The sequence below is a fragment of the Lissotriton helveticus genome, chromosome 6 (genome assembly GCF_964261635.1).
Source record: "Lissotriton helveticus chromosome 6, aLisHel1.1, whole genome shotgun sequence".
Taxonomy (NCBI): domain Eukaryota; kingdom Metazoa; phylum Chordata; class Amphibia; order Caudata; family Salamandridae; genus Lissotriton; species Lissotriton helveticus.
The window spans coordinates 255141443-255158399 of record NC_136067.1 but is presented as its reverse complement, the minus strand read 5'-3'; the positions used below and the strand labels follow the sequence as shown (position 1 = coordinate 255158399).

The following is a 16957-nucleotide window of genomic DNA, read 5'->3' as shown; positions in this document are numbered from 1 at the left end:
CTTCAAATGGTAATGTTTTTCTTTTTTATTTGCTCTTCTAGTGATGTTTCCTCGATCCGGAGTTTGGTCCCATACTCTTTAATGCATGCATGATCCCTCTTGCCAAAGTTTCTCGTCCACACCATCTCCTACACAGACGATACAGCTCATACTTTCCATCTTGGACAAGTCCCCGAACACAAGAAAAAAGTTCAGTTTGCATGGCTGAGGTCGATGAATGCAACTGTCTCAAGAGAAACACAGACAAGACGGAAGCAACAACACCTCACCATAAGACTCTAACTTGTGGCTGGCTGTACTCGGATTCAGATACACACCAAGCACCTACGCCATGTATCTCAGAATAATTGACAGCAAACTGGACATGACTGCACAAGTCCATGCTGTCACAGCATCCTGCTTCTGCACTGCAGCCACAATGAAGATGCTGAGAGAGGTCTTTAAATGGCTCCCAAGCAACATTAGAAAAACTGTCACTCACGCCTATTCACCATCAAGTTGGAATAAGGGAACACCCTCTACCTCAGGATCCCCAAGCTCAGTAGAAGGCTACAAACCATTCAGAAATTGGCAGCCAGACTCACCCTTACCCTTACCCTCCTACTCAGAACTCACATCACACCACAATTCAGGGAGCTCCACTGCCTCCCGATACGTAAACGTGTTATTTTCAAACTACTCGCACACAATTGCAATATAACTTATGCCCCACCTTTCTGAACAGTCACAACTCTTTCTACCAAGCATCCAGATACCTCCACTCCGCAGAACTTCCACTTGCACACATCCCACACATACACATAACCAGATCAGGAGGAGGGGTATTCTATTTCATAGCTCCTAGAGCGCAGAACGGCTTCCCACTCCGCATCAGAGCCTTCTCTTCTCGATTTCCGCAAGAAGCTGAAGACCTGTTTTTGAATTAAATGGCAAAAAAGTGAGGGAACGAGCTCCAGATCTGCATCAGAAGGCACAGAAAGAAAAGAACAGGGTGGGCATTATATGGCGTTCTCTGGATACAGTTTGGCGCCTGTGGGTATTGAGAAGGTGAGCAATCTGAGATGACAGGGCAAGTATCCATCAGAAAGCACATTTATTTCTTTTTTGTTGCACAATTCACACCTTGAGCACCTAACAGCTTTGTTAAGGAGCCAGAGATCAGTTGTTTTAAAATATGCCTGGTCCCGATACAAACATCATGAATAGGCATCCAATGGCTGGAAGAGATTACTTTCTCATACTGTAGTGATTAAATGCAATAAAAAATGTATGCAATTCCAGTTTAAAAACATATTAATCTTAAACGAATAATTACACAAGTAATTCTTTAGAACTATCTATATAATAGAGCCAGTCTTGGCTCTACTGCCTGAACTGGATGATATTATTTATTAATATTATTATTATTAATATCCATTCCAAGGTATGGTAAGATATCAGGAATCCTATCACAGCCATGTTCAATTCTATCCCTGCTCAACACTGAATGGAAAGAAGTTCTAAATACAGTGGCTACGTTCTGGATCAAACCTATAAAACGTGATCAAACATCTGCAGAAAGAACGCTGTAGGAAAGCCAGGCTGTAGGGATACCGTCATGTTTTGACACATACTTTGTCTCCTCGTAGTTCATCACGCTAATAAGAGGCCATCTTTCTTCTCCTAAACAGCAAACATCTCATTGTACTCTTGCCAACTTCCCAAACATGTAGCAATACCTCAAATCTATTGCATATCATTACTGTACTTTATTAGTGTAAGGAGCTGCAAGGCAATTGGTGATGTTGGTTCATTCTGTAAATTTGTCAGAATATGGTTTCTATCAAGGATTGATGAATGGCATACACCCCACATTGCATGGAGTTTTGCTCATCCTTGTGCAGGGTCGGTTGGCTGGTGGCAGAAAAACAAGGCTACTGCTACAATGATAGGACTAAACTTGAGCATTATGACTTAGCAGACATTGGTTAGAAGTTATGAGGACCGCCAATATTGACAGCGATTGAAGAAGAGGATGATGAAACGGCCTATTTGATCCGAGGCAAGTAAACAAATTTGATGATCAACTGCATAACAATAGACTACGAGGGCTCACTCAAAGTGGCATGGACTTGTATTTTATCCAGGACCATGAGGATTATAATGACACTGATGGAGCTGAAGGTGGTTGTGTTGATAAAAGATCTTAAGACTGCTCAGACCTACATGCCTCTGTGCCTGACCCACTGCCTGGCACCAGGGTATGAGGCCCTGATTTGAGGCCAAAAATTTGCCAAAACCTTAGAATCAGTCCTCCATGAGCTTGGGTGCTTTTTGAAGGAGCATTGTGAAATAGAAAAGACGTTCTTTTCTAAGTGTCAAATCATGAGATTAAAAAAACTCAACTACCTCTTACCCGGTCATGCAATTTTTTTTGGGGGGGGGGGGGGGGGGGGCTCACAGACTTAACAGTTGGCACAGATAAGAGGCTTAAAGCATTATATGCTGTCATCTTGGGATTCCCTCACAAATTTTTTTTAGCTGGTATCATTGGCATTCCACAAACAAGGATTAACAAGGCCAAATGTTCTAAGCTATTAGATGTGTCAATGCTTGATGATAGTGACATGCAAATGCATAAGCCAAGTGGCAGACACACCAATATTGTAATAGGCTCTCTATTAAAGAAAACTCATTCTAACATGGTGCCTGTGCACACGCATATGTTGTGATGGATGTGCATGCATGTGTAGTGACTTATTCATACATATCATGAGGCATCCCAAGATGGCGGCATCCCCTTCCTGAGCTGAGGACCGAGTACCGACGCTGCCTTCCTGAGACCACAGGTGCGGTCGAACAGGCACTGCCAACAGGGACCTGTTTCAAAAGGGACCTGAAACTCCATCTCCTTAACAAATACTTTCCTGAACGTCAACCAACCTAGACCTCAATATCCGAGTTGACTCCAATTCAAGGATTGTTGGTGAACGGACAATGCTAATCACCTTGTTTTATATTAATCAGTAAGGGACTGGTTGAAAAAAAATAATTGCTTAAAAGGTTTTGAGAATTATATAAATTGCTCAGTAAGCCTGAGAAACTGTCACAATCTGAAAGTCAGTTCCTGGTGGTGCAAATTTCTCATTTTCCCAGTGCAAGATTTAATCCATTTGTTGCAAAGGAAATATTTTAGAAGTTGTTGTATCACTAAATTATGGCACACTTTTTGGTGCCAGTAAACTATGGCATAACTGAGATGTCGCAAATGTTTTTACCTACCTTTAAGGTTGTATTTGTAATCAACAAGACGGTGTTGTAGACATAAACTGATTTTAACTGATGGTTGCAGAGTTTTGCATTAATATAGTTAGTTAGTTAGTTAAAAAGTTCTTAATAGAGCGCACTGTGACCAAGCGGCTTCCTGGCGCTAAGGTTTAGGACTGAGGAGCACAACATCTACCGAGGCGAGAATCAGCAGGAGTACGCTTGGGAAAACAGAAAGGTCTTAAGGGCCTTACGGAAGTGGGAATAAACAGGAGTAGATCTAATAGACAGGGGAAGGCTGTTCCAAAAGCGAGGGGCCAGTACGGAGAATCTAGTACCTCCAGTTTTGGATTTGCGGACACGAGTAACAATGAGGAGGGCCTGAGTGGAGGAGCGGAGGGCACGGCTGGGGGTATATGGACTGATGACGGAATTAATAAATGCCGGGGCAGTGCGGGCACGGGCCATGAAGGCCAGACATCCCAGCTTGAAAAGGGATCTCTGGCAGATGGGGAGGGAGCCAGTGGAGGGATTTCAAAACCGGAGTGATATGGTGGAATTTGGGGAGGTGATAGATGAGGCGGGCGGCCTGATTCTGAATAGCCTGAAGGCGGGGTAATTCGTAGGCCGGAATGCCCACGTAGAGGCTATTCCCGTAATCAAGACGGGAGAGAATCATTGCCAAAATAATAAGTTTAAGAGCATCAGGAGAATAGAAACGGGACACTTTCCGGATGATCCGGAGGGAGAGGAAACAGGAGACAACGGAACTAATCTGGGCATGCATGGAGAGGTCCCGACTGACTTTAATGCCCAAGGTCTTTGCTGAGGCCGCCGGTACTGGCGAGGGGCCAAAGATGGGAGGCCAGAAGGCGGCAGACCAAGGGGAGACGGTAGAGCCAGTCAGGACCAACTCCGTTTTGTCCAGATTGAGTTTAAGTTGGTTATGATTCATCCACTCAGAGATGAAAACTAGGGTGGAGTGGAATTTAGGCAAGGAGTCCAAGGGGGAGGAAAGGTCAAATACTAACTGGAGGTCGTCCGCATAATTATACACGGAGACCCCCATGTCAAGGAGAGAGAGAATGAGGGGGTGAATATAAAGGTTAAAAAGAAGAGGGGACAGGGAGGAGCCTTGGGGGACCCCACAAGGGACCAAGCGGGAGGGGGCAGAAAAGCCAGAAAGATGGACCGCCTGAGTCCGTTCTTTGAGAAAAGAGGCGAGCCAAGAGAGGGCAGTGCCTCGAACACCCGCTGCGCTGACACGGCCGAGAAGGATGGAGTGATCGACCGTGTCAAACGCAGCGTACAGATCAAGGAGCACCAAGGCTTGGGGTAGGTTGGAATCAGCCTTGCTCTTTAGCTCGTCTAGAACGGACAGGACCACTGACTCAGTAGAGTGTGCCGGGCGGAATCCCGCTTGGTGGGAGGCCAAAAGATGATTGTCCTCAATAAAAGTAGAGAGGCAGGTTGTGATGTAAATCTCCAAGATCTTCCCTAGGTTTGGGAGAAGGGTTATGGGTCTAAAATTAGATGGAAGGGAGGGGTCTAAGCCAGGCTTTTTTAAAATGGGGAAAACTATAGCTGATTTGAAGAATTTCGGGACTAGGCCAAAGGAGATAGAGGCGTTGAGAAGGGAAAGAGGGGGGTCGGGGCAGTGGATGAATAGCTCTCTTAGAATGCGAGCTGGAGCACAGTCAGCCGGAGAGCCTGACTTCACTTTCTGAAGGAGAGCGAAAAAGGAATCCATGGAGATAGGGGGAAACTGATCAAGAAAGAAAGAAGGCGGGGAAAGAGCAGGAGAAAAAGGTGGTGAAGATACTGAGGGAATGTTAGATTTGATCTTCACGATCTTTTCAATGAAGAAATCGTTCAGGGACAGACAGAGAGCTTGTGAGGGGATAAGATTAAGATTGGCCCTATCAGAAGCGACTAAGTTACGAACTATGGAGAAAATCTCTTTGGGCTTATTAGCTGATTATGTGATTTTCTCCGAAAAATAGGTGGTTTTAGCTAAGAGAATGGCCCTCTTATAGTTAACTAGGAGGGATTTGTATTTAGTTCGCAAGAGAGGGCAATAGTTACGCCTCCAATGGCGTTCAGAGCGCCTAAGGTCCAATTTAAGAATTTTCAGCTCATCCGTGAACCACGGATAGGATTGATCATGGTAGTCTCATATCCTGAGGTACAGGATCAATACATATAAAACAGAAGTGCCAGTCTGATTATTTGTAAAGGATAGAATTACATGAAAAAGCTCAAACAGGATTAATACCGATTAAACAAAATATGAGTCTGTCTGTAGTGGCACTGCCACTTTGATTTTACTTTACACACAACTACTTGATAGCAGGCCACCCTGGAGATTTTTATTTCAATACTGCACAGATGTCCATATGCATTAGTTGGTTACTAAAAGCATTTAATACAGGAAATGTCATAACGGCGCCACATCCAACTTTGAAGGGTTAACCACAAACCATAATCTGACAGAGAGCACCGCCACCCTTTGAATGTTTAGTGAGCCCGAAGACTGACAAATCCTTAGTGGTTCAGGTGTACAACTTGGATAGGAGGCGCCAAGAAAGAATTTCATTACAAGACCGGAGGCTACCATTATGCATTCATCTATTAATGCCAACTCCACACATCCACTTTAAAGTATTACATCACAATAAAGATTGTTCTAGAACATAATACAGCTAGGTTATAATAGGCATGAACACAGTACAATCTGCCTCTTTTAAATGCCTCCACACAGATAAGTATCTCCCTTATCTTTGGCTTGCTTACTTTAACTGTAACTGTCTATGACTTGGCTCATTTCTAGATCTGTCTTTGACCATGTTCATATTGACAAATGTATATAGCTTACATCTACATAGCTCATATTTACAACTGTTAATGACTATTGAATGCTTGCTTAAAGACTGTGGTTTTAAGACTTCTGTTTCTGGCTTTTTCCTGAATCAGACTTCCAATTTATGGTTGCCTTATGCCCGACCATTACCCTATCTCCCTGGCAATATCACCTATCTATTTCAGCCCGCGAGTGCTCCCTTCTGAGAGCACTGCGTGCGATGAGCAAATGCGCACCGTGGTTACCAAGGCTTCCAAACTGCTGACCTTGGAAACCGCTGGTGTTAGACACGGCGTTCAGCCCACTGCGTACCTTTAGACCCAGCGCGACCTCCCCAACATTTCTTTTCAAGTGTTGTTCTTCCTCCTCCTCAATGGTGCGGTTTACTTATGTCCTCCTGTCGAATCCACATCTCTACCGACGCACAACTTCATAGGAGCATGTCAGGAAAAATTAGAGGAATGAAGCCGGCAACAGCACACTAGCCTCCGTCACTGACACAGCTGTTTGCTCGACCAACACTGTCAGTTGCTGCATGTCGGGTGAACAGTTGATCATCACTCCAGCCATAATTTAAGATGGCGTTTTTTCCCTGCATCTTAAATTTACACATATTTTACAGGGAAAGTAACCCTTAATCTAAAAACTGGTAGATATAATTTAATAGAAAATAAGGAAAATACCACCCATTAATTATTACTGCACTTATACTGCATTTATTTACAAGAAGACTACCCATTATCTTTTTTTAAACTACAAAAATGTCTGATCAGGACAACCAGAATCCCCCCCCCCGTCTCCCCCCTTGAAATGTAGAGGGGGACTTGATAAAAAGATTAATCCACCAGGAAATGCGCACATGTTTGCGATAGACCCTACATCAGGTTATGGGCATAATAAGACCCATTCTTTCAGATGAGGAGCAAGCAAGTAAGCAAGGGGCCAAGAGGTTAAACAAGAGCAAACATATGGAGGGTCTTTCTTCCGATGGCATTATGGGAGGTCCTAGCACCTCAAACCGTTCTGGAAGTCTAAGCACCTCAAATTTACAGGTCGGACTAAGCCCCTCAAGAAACACCGCAGGTCTAAGCATCTCGAATATGTTGGGTGCCCTACGCGGCACAGACTTGAAGAGTGCACAAAACGGCACCGTTATCCGCACTGACCAGAGAAAGGCACCAGAAAATGCCCTAGAAGAAAGCGAATCTCAAAATGAAGGGTTGATGGATGAATACGTATTCTATCTGGACCAACGTGACCTGGATGTTGACGAACTCCTTACCAAAGAGGATGCTCCCTTCACATCTAAGGGACTAATACTGGACCCTCTAGGTCAGGAGATGTTCTCCCCTAATAACATTAAACACCCAGAAGTGCCGAATAAAAGCCCCAGGATCATTTGGAGAAATGTATTAAGAAATGGTTAAGGAACCCACTTGAAAAGAAGGCATATAACGTTCTTCGGGCTGAATGCTCTAAGCTTGTCATACATGATAAAGTCTGTTTAATTCCTAACCTTCACACTGAACTAATAACATTCTTGTTTAAATGGCCAGATAACCTAGAATGGACATGGAGAGGTCTCTTAAGGCATTCCAAGACCATCTCCTTGACATACAGGGCCATAAGCCAGGATTATCGACATAGCTTAAGAATGCCACCTCAACCAACCACCGTGGATGTCGCTCTTCTTAGGGCTTGGAGCCAGGAGTCTCTATTTCTGCTAGGTAATGCTAACACTAGCATTAACGCCAAACGGCGTAGGGTTATTTTAATCAAGAAAAACCCCAAGTTGGTTCAAGAACCATTTGAAAACCCTAAAGGCCTCCTATTCTGGGATGGCACGATTAAAGCCATAGGTAAATACGAGGGCACTTTTACTGCATTAGATAAGGCCCAATCTAACATGAGGAGGGTCTTCAACCAGAGTGTTTTTAGATGGGTCAGAAGAAGGGGCCTTTCTGCTGGGCAAGCTTCATACAGGTCCAACTTCAGACCAAGAGGCTGCTGTAGGGGTTTCCAACAAGGAGCACGAGGTGGGAGAGGTTCTCGTTCAAGAGGCCTCCAGGAACGTGGACAGAAAGCAAGCAGCTTTAACAGTGAATACCAACTTTCAACCTTTCTGCTCTTCCCAGCGAAAAGTAGGCAGGCGCCTCAGGCACTTTTTCCAAACCTGGCAATTAATTACTGGGGATCATTGGGTCTTGAAACTGTCCAAGGGTTCAAAATAGAGTTCCTACAAATACTGCCTCAGTCTCATTCCAAGAGAGAGTTAAGTCTATCCCAAGACCAACAGAGGGCAGTAATCCTCCATATTGAAGAAAGGTGCCATAATAGAAGTCCTACTAGATCAGAAGGCTTTTGAAAGCACACTATTCCTGGTGGAAAAGAAAGACTAAGTTTGGCGGCAGTAATAAATCTCAGAGACCTGAACAGGCTTCTAATATACAGACACTTCAAGATGGAAAGTATCCATCTCTTAAGAGATATCTTATTGGAAAGAGACTGGCTAGTAAAACTGGACCCCAAAGACACCTATTTCACTATTTGAATGGCCTGAGAGTGCCAATTTTACCTCCAATGTTTCTGGTATAACCACTCATTCCAATTTCAGGAACTTCCCTACGTTCTGGTGTCGGCACCCTGGTGCTGTACAAAGGTGATGAGAGCGGTCATGTCTTTCCTCAGAGGGAGGGGAATACGCCTCATTATCTATCAGGACAACATTCTGAAAATGTCCCAATGTCAAACCGATATTCTCAAAGACTTGGACACAGTGATATCACTCCTAGAGAGCTTATGCTTTATTATAAATAAGGAAATGTCTATTCTAACACCCTTGAAAACCCTAGAATTTCTGGGCTTCACTATAGACACAATTAAGTCTATTCTTCTACCACCGAAGAAAGTTGCCAAAATTCGCAAAGAAATAAGCTTTGTATTGAAACAACATCACCTAGCCCTGAAAGAACTTGCCAGACTATTAAGCCTCCTGTCCTCTTCCATCCAGGTCATATTTCCAGGATTCCTTCATTACTGCGCTCTCCAGATATTACAAGCAAGAGCTCTTCAGCAGGTTTGTGGTATGGGGACAAATCTCCTTGAATCAGGAGGCGAGATCAGAACTAAGTAGGTGGTTGGACAACCTGAATGCCTGGAACAGACATGCAATCTTTGGATCGTCGCCGGATTACATTCTTGAGTCCAATGCGAGCCGCCTTGGATGGGGCGCTCATCTGGGAACCGAGAATACCGGGGGACTATGGTCCCAAACAGAGAGGTCACACCATATAAACCTTCTGGAGGTAACCTCAGCCCCTTAATGCTCTGATGAGTTTCAAGCATTCCTTACAGGGCAGATCAGTACTGCTGAAAATTGACAATGTTTTGGCAGTAGCATATATAAGCTGTCTAGGTGGCAAGAAATCCAAGGATCGACCAAGAATCTTTTGATATTCTGTCTGGAACACAAGATCACCCTCAAAACAGAATACTTGCATGGGGAAGTCAATGTTTTAGCCAACTGGAATTAAAGATTTCTGAGAGACTACAGCAACTGGAAGCTGAATGTATCAGTTTTCAGAAAACAATACATCCTATGGGGTCCACTGAGATTGGATTTGTTTGCTAGCAGACTCACCTTCCAACTGAAAAGATATTTCAGCTGGAAGCCAGACCCTGGTCCTCTAGCAGTGAACACCTTCCTGCAACCCTGCAAAGGAACTCAGTCTTAAGCATTTTCCTGCTTTGCAATAGAGAGTTCTTCAGAAAGTCAGACAGGAGGTACGCTCCCTGATCTTAATAACTCCCTTTTGGCAGTCTCAAGCTTGGCTTCCAATGATCTTGGTACTTGCCTATCGCATACCCTTTATTATTCCCGCAGAAGAAGGACTCTTAAAATACATAAATGGAGAGGAACAACCTCTGATCTTGACAGGGACTTAGAACCTTCTTGCCTGGAGGATATCAGATCTAAAGAGATGTCAGTGGAATGGGAACTGTCGGTCTGGCCTGTTGGTGGCATCGGTCAGGAGAAATATTTAGTTTTTACTTCAGTCGAGGGAATACCAGAAAACCAACTAAAATGGATTAACTCGCATACCACCAACGCTAGCTTCTCCTCTAGGTCCCTGACGAGTAATCAAATATCGTCTACATGCCTGAACAGCAGTATGCAGCCCTTGTGAAACCTCAGGCCACTGGTGATGTGTTTCTTTCTGAGTCAGCATATGCACCGGCCCACATGCAAGGCCACTGCCCACAGCTGAAGCGGGGGTGGAACTGACCCAGCTATTTACAAGCCTGTTCTGTCTGCTAACAAAATATCTTAAAAACAGAAATTAGGGAAAAACCACAACATTAGTCATGGATGGCGTGGCAATCAGAGTAAAGAAGGCCCAGAATGTGAAATGATGAGAAAGAAAGATGAATAGAGAAAGAGAGAAAGGGCTGGAAGGAACAGTGAAAGGACATAAAAGAAGGTAGAAACTGCGACAAGAAGGAAGGGTTGAAAGCATGAAAGGATGGATGCAAGGGAAAAACCACTGATGGATGAAGTGGTAAAAAACATTTACATGGTTAAGTGAAAGAAAGAATGGCTGGACTGATGAAAGGCAGAAAGAATAGGTGAATGGATGAATGGAAGTCTGGATGAAAGGGTGAAAGGATGAATGGGCGAGTTGATGAAAGGAGGCTGAAAGGATGGATGGATGAATAAGAATGGACGTATGGATGTGAAAACTATGGATGAATTGCAGAAATAGATAGGATAGCGGTTAATAGTCGCTCCATCTGACTCAGGAATTTACTGTCTGCTAGCCCGTTGATAGCTATATCTGGACAGATATCCCACTTCCTGGTTTGCCATATCTCTAGACTTGCCTAAAAGGAAGTTTATTTTAAGAAGCCCAGCATTGTCTGTTCCATTATTTTTCATGTGCCTAGGCAAGTTCTGCAATTCTCTTTGTATAAGAGGCAGCTTTGTCCTAATATCCTTAAGTATACCATGCTGATTGGAGAGGGCTACTCCCCTTATGTAGATACAGCCTCAAGGGACACCATCACTGTATTTAATTTAAAATAGTCCAGAATCTGCATTGGTCAGCGCCTCAGATGGGAACATCCAGGTAGGTAGATTGCATTCAGTGGATGGGAGATGCAATGTGAGCACACTAGCCGTACGGTCTGAAAGTCTGCGCGCTAATAGCCTAGGCGTGACAGTCATGTGGTGCAGAGTAGAATGCGTACTCTCAACACACCGTGTGGCAGGCCCCATATATTGGCAGTGAGGTAAGAGATTCCACCCACCACAGGAAAGGGGAGCAGAACTAGCAGTGAGCACAAATTCTTCAATCTCCCAGCCAATATAGCCACAGGTACAGTTATGAATGATCTCGCATGACGCTACTCATTCCATCATTCAGGGGACAAGGCTCCCTGCCCCTCCACAATGCGGCAATCTTCAAGATCAAGAGGCTGATGCTACACGAGCCTCAATCAGAAAAACTACCTTAATCATGGCCCATCCAGTGTGAAGAAAATCGAATCGAGTGTGCAGTAAAAAACACAAGGGGTTGAATGCTAGGCCTATTGCTAAGAGTACTTTGGTGGCACAACCCAAATGCATTTGCTTTCACACTTTAAAGGGTACTGCAGTGATCTCTTTTGATACTGGGAATCTGTGAAGGGAGACTGATGGGGAATTTTTCAGTGGCCGATTAGGAATCCAAATCTGTAATTCCCAGATTAAGATGGGCCTTCAGTTTAATGATGAAACGAGAATTTCGCATGACGATGGCCTACATGCGAAGTTTAGGCATTTTTAGGTTTTCTCATTCTTAACTACGCTAAAAACATTTTAAGCTGTAAATCAATTAACTCTAGATTATTATTTACTTAAGTAATGTCCAGAGCAAATTACCTGCATAACCTGCAAGGATCTTTTTGTAGTGCTATAGATTCACATGCTTAACATACTCATGCCATCTAGTGTTGGGCTCAGACGAACATTTTGTAAATTGTTTTCTTTTGAGAAAATGTCTTGAGTCACAAGATGTGCTGACTCTTGTTTTTTGTGTACTCTATGTTCGATTGTTTTCTACACAGCAGGTGAAAATGTGATTATGAGATGATTTGCACCCCAGCCCATGAGAGAGATTTCTCTTATACTGGTCAGATGCCGATCAAGGTCTGCTAAAGACCTGTCTTGCATCGGACTAGTGGTTGATCAACTCAGCAAAGAGCAGTGAGCCCTGGCCTGAACCACCACTAGGTTAGATACTGACCCTGGGCCTGTGACCAAGAATAGCCCAACACTCTTTGAATGGGGACTACCTTCAAACTTTCATGGAGAATGATTGCAATGCTAGATGCCATCACTCCCAGAAGACTCATGACTGTGCGAACAGTGATCTGACATTTGGGCTGAAAAAGAGGCAGCAGGTGCTGAAAAGCTAAGACCTTTTATTAGGGTATGCTATGCCTGGGATGTTATTTTAGATGGTGACAAGGAAGGGCTGTATCTGATGAGGTTGCAGATGACACTTAGTGGCATTTATAGTAAAGCCCAATGTGTGAAGCAAGGACATTGCCATTGGTGAGACACTGAGGTCAGCTGCTGCTTTTGTGCAGTCAGTCGTTGGGGCAGGAAAGACATGGATTCCCTCCGGGCGGAGAATTACCACCACCACCACAGCCAGACATTTTGTGAATATCTTTGGGGTCATGGGGACCCTGAGGTTGAGTACTTTGAACTGGTAGTGATGTCCACTTACCGGTGGGTAGGATGAATGGGACTATGGAAGGAGGTGTTGTTAAGAGAGAGCGCCTGCATGAAAACCCCTTGTTGAAAAAGGGGAAAGACCTCCCGCAGGGTTGCCATTCAGAAATGTTCCGAATACGCTGTAGCGGTTGAGGGTCCTGAAATTGAGGGCAGGCCTAACGGAACTGTTGTTCCTGGGAATGAGGAAGAATAACAAATATAACCCTGCCCGTGGCTATTGCAGGCATGGCATCTACGGCCCTTTATTCAGAAGAGAGAGATGCTTGTTGGGAGGGGTGGAAAGCAGTTTGAAGCAGGAGCTGTGTTGTATAATGGCTAGTATACAAGTAATAAAAAAGTATCCTACCAGCTCTTCTTTATTTTGCCTTAGTTTAAAACTACCATCCTGTCCTTTAGAAGAGCTCATAAGCGTATTCTTTATGAACCCTCACACACCCTATTGGTGTCATGCTTCATCATTGGGTCAGACCCCGGTACCTAAAAACCAGGGTGGGCTCAATCATATCCCAAGGAGTACTTTGGATATTGGGGCACATGCATCATTGGTTTTTGCATTTGCAAACGGTGCGAATCGGTAAAATCGGCCGTTTGCGAATGCAAAAACCATTTTTGGGATGCATCAAACTTTGTTGCACAATTCGCTTTTTTTTGCACTTCCAAAAAAAGCGAATGCATTTAAGGATTCGCATTTGTGCGATTCCTTAAATGCAATGCATCATTTTTTCAAAAATTGCGAATTTGGAAGTGCAAATTAACACGAGGTTGAACCTCGTGTTAATTTGCGAAAATGTTTACAAAAACTAAAAAATGCATTTTTTAAAGAGTCATGTTACAGACACACATGTCCTTAGGACATGTGTGTGTGAAACATGCACTTTCAAATACATTTCAGGGGTGCAGTGGGGGGTCCTTTGGACCCCCCTGCACCCGTGGAATGCATCAACAAATTGCGAATTCTTAACTGCCTTCCCATTGACTCCTATGGGCCTTTCAGCCCATAGGAATCAATGGGAATTGCGAAAATGCACTTTGGAATTCGCTATTTATTTGAGAATTGGTAAAAATTGCGATTTTTACCGATTCGCAAATAAATAGTGAAAAAAATGATGCATAGCATTTTGCAATTCTTAATTTGTGATTCGGTAATTTTCGCAAATTAGGAATCGCAAAAGCTATCAATGATGCATGTGCCCCATTGTTACTAAATCTAAAGGGGATTGTAACATATTAACTATACCTAGTCTGCAGCCCAGTTTCCCTTAATTGGGAGCCACTGGTATGAGTAAAACTACCAGTCAGCTATTTTCTTTTTTAGGGATGGGTTACTACCCCTGTACTTTACTGCTGGGCATAGCAGTAGGGTTGCAGGAGTAGTAACCCTCCCCTGGGACATGGCTGAGACCGCCCTGGTGTTTAGGCAATGGGGAAAACAACCTTGTTAATATCTTGCCTGTGAGGGGGGTGAATGAAGAGACGCTGTTGCACAGCATCCAGATATTGCTGTGATCTCTCCAAGATTGGGCCATTGATGTCCTCCTTCATAATGTTGTTGGAGGTTTGAGTCTTTATTTTAATTCTTAGGACCTTAGTGACACTTCTCAGCCGACTGAGGCTTCAGCCTCAAGGAAGGCTTTGCTGATGATTATGGTTTGGTCTCCAATGAAGAATTTGGAGCAGAGGCAGCTTTAAGTGCTGTTGAGCACTTTGGAGCAGAGGAAGACTTCACCACTAACGCCTGCTTGTGGGGGTCAACAGTCTTGGTTGAAGACCTAGTAGTCTCTGAAGGCTTTTGTCAGTGCTGACCGGAGCCCAATCAGGGTGGTGGCCTGTAGGTGAATTTGCCTCCACTGGTATGCTCGGAACTAGATACCAAACTCATGCAGGAGTAGTGACCTGACTCAGCGTGAAGTGTAACTGTTTCAGGATTTCCCGAGTTGCTGGTATACTGACGACCCTTGGCACGGTTTTGACCCGAAGCGCAGTCCATGGTGCTGGATAGACATTGTTTAGCTGGTAATATTCAGATTCACCCTGTGAAAGCAGCTCTGGGCTGGGCACCTGTTGCTAGGCTGGGCAGGCTGCCCCCTGTTGTTGGGTGCTGCAGGGATTTTCCTCTGAAGATGTCCAGAGTGATGGACAGGTTCTGTTGCTCCATGTTGCATCCATGAAACTAGAGAGCTTTTAGTTGAAAACAGAGCTGGTAACAGAGCACGAAGGAGCCCAATGCCAGAAGCACACCTAGACAGCAACTGGGGTCTGACAGGCAGGCGGAGAACACAGTGAAATCTGAGCCCATTAGGTGCATATCTGAAACCCAATGGTGTAAAAATAACAATCTAACATGGAGTCAGTTTCCATGAGCAATATAGACTACGAAGAGGACTTACAACACATCTTGTGACTCTAGAAGCTTTTCAGAAGATAAACAATTTGCAAATGTTTGAGGCTTACACTAGATGGGAGGGGTATGCGAAGCATGCGTCTCTACAGTCACAGACATATATCTTTATTCAAATTGATGGTAAATAAAATATTGTTACTTACATTGCTGGCTTGGATCAGAGTCTGTTGTCATTGTCACATAGTTCGATGGGAAAAGTCCCATTACTCCATTGATCTCTCCTTGCCACCAATCAGGATCATCCTTATTGATTACATTAATAAGTTGCCCTTTGGTAAAATTTAGCTCATCCTCATTATTGGCCACGTAATCATACATTGCAATAACTTGACACACTGGTAAGGAAAAAAAGATGATTGAGATAGATTAGTAGAGAGCTTGTAATGAACCTCTTTACATCTATAAAAAGAATTTAGCTCACCTTCAACATTGGTCAAATAATCACACATTGCAAGACTTGGTAACTGTTGGGAGACAGGTGGAGGACACATGCTTGGATAAATAAGGAGACCACATACCTCTTGGTTTCTATCATGCAAACTGTGCTCCTCTAAACACAGTTTGGATAGCACACTCTTATTTGGCACTCATGGCAATTAAGAGTTTCATATAAAAAAAAAAGCCTAATGTATTTTCTACACACACGTTACAATGTAAAGCTTAAACAGGCTACTGGCATAAACCCACATAACTACATAAAATATATGATAGAGAAGAAAGACGTAATGAGACTTACAGGCATAATGAACAATTATTGTCTACCATTTTATTTGTGGTGGAATCATTATAATTTCCCAGGTGTCAGGTGGCACTCTGAACTATATTTAAATATCACTCAGTAGGTGCCACACTCAAAACAGTTATACATACAACAATGGTAACCCAATGTGCCACCAAAGAAACATATGCAAACTTGATATAAAAAGATAAAGTGGATTACTGTGGACTATTTTTGCAACATCCAATATAGTATTGGCCATTGATTTAGGCCACTTGACATTAAATTGTGCAAATCAGTAGTGAAATGTCAGCCACAACCTCTTTACTTATCAAAGTAGTGCTAATTTTATTTACAAGTGAAATCAACTACAGAAATGACGTTTTTGTACTCCTACATGCTCGAGTGAAAAAACCTGACGAAAAGAGTAGACTCGCGAATTAATAGATGGAAGGATTGGCCATCGCTGAGCAATGAATTCCCCTTTAAGAATGATATGTATCAAGGGATAGGGTCCAAGAGTCTAACTGTGCTTAAGTCGACAGTGTTTCGACCTTATTAAGGGATTAAAAGTTCACTATCAGAGCAGGGCAATAGAAAACAATGGTATTAGTACAACCACAGGGCTGGGCATAAGACAAATTGAAATAGGAAAACATCGAACTTACTTCAGGCCAATGGGTCCCAGCTGAATTGACTAAGAAGGAGGTGGGGGTGAATTAGTACCTGTCCACATCAGTAAAGCTGTCTATGGTGAATTAAATGAGTTACATGTGCAGCACACATTACTTATAGGGTGGATGAATGCATTTCAACCTGTGTAAAAGGTTTCAGTAGATACAAAGTTTAAGGATTACAAATAAACCCTACAAAACAGGAAAGCAGGGCATCTGGAAGACTTGCAGTACAAAACGATCAGCAGAGCTGTTATAAATGTTGAGAGCACAACCA

The 16957-nt window shown here is 43.5% G+C and overlaps 1 protein-coding gene across 8 annotated transcripts in view; it reads right to left on the bottom strand.

Annotated features, from left to right (window-relative positions):
- The window catches only part of ITSN2 (intersectin 2), a 1402222-nt gene that overhangs the window by 288348 nt on the left and 1096917 nt on the right, over positions 1 to 16957 (bottom strand). For all 8 annotated transcript variants that reach the window (XM_078647702.1, XM_078647706.1, XM_078647705.1 and 5 more), the window contains one exon: positions 15432 to 15623. In XM_078647702.1, coding sequence (XP_078503828.1) covers positions 15432 to 15623 — 192 coding nt within the window. The remainder of the gene's footprint in view (positions 1 to 15431; positions 15624 to 16957) is intronic.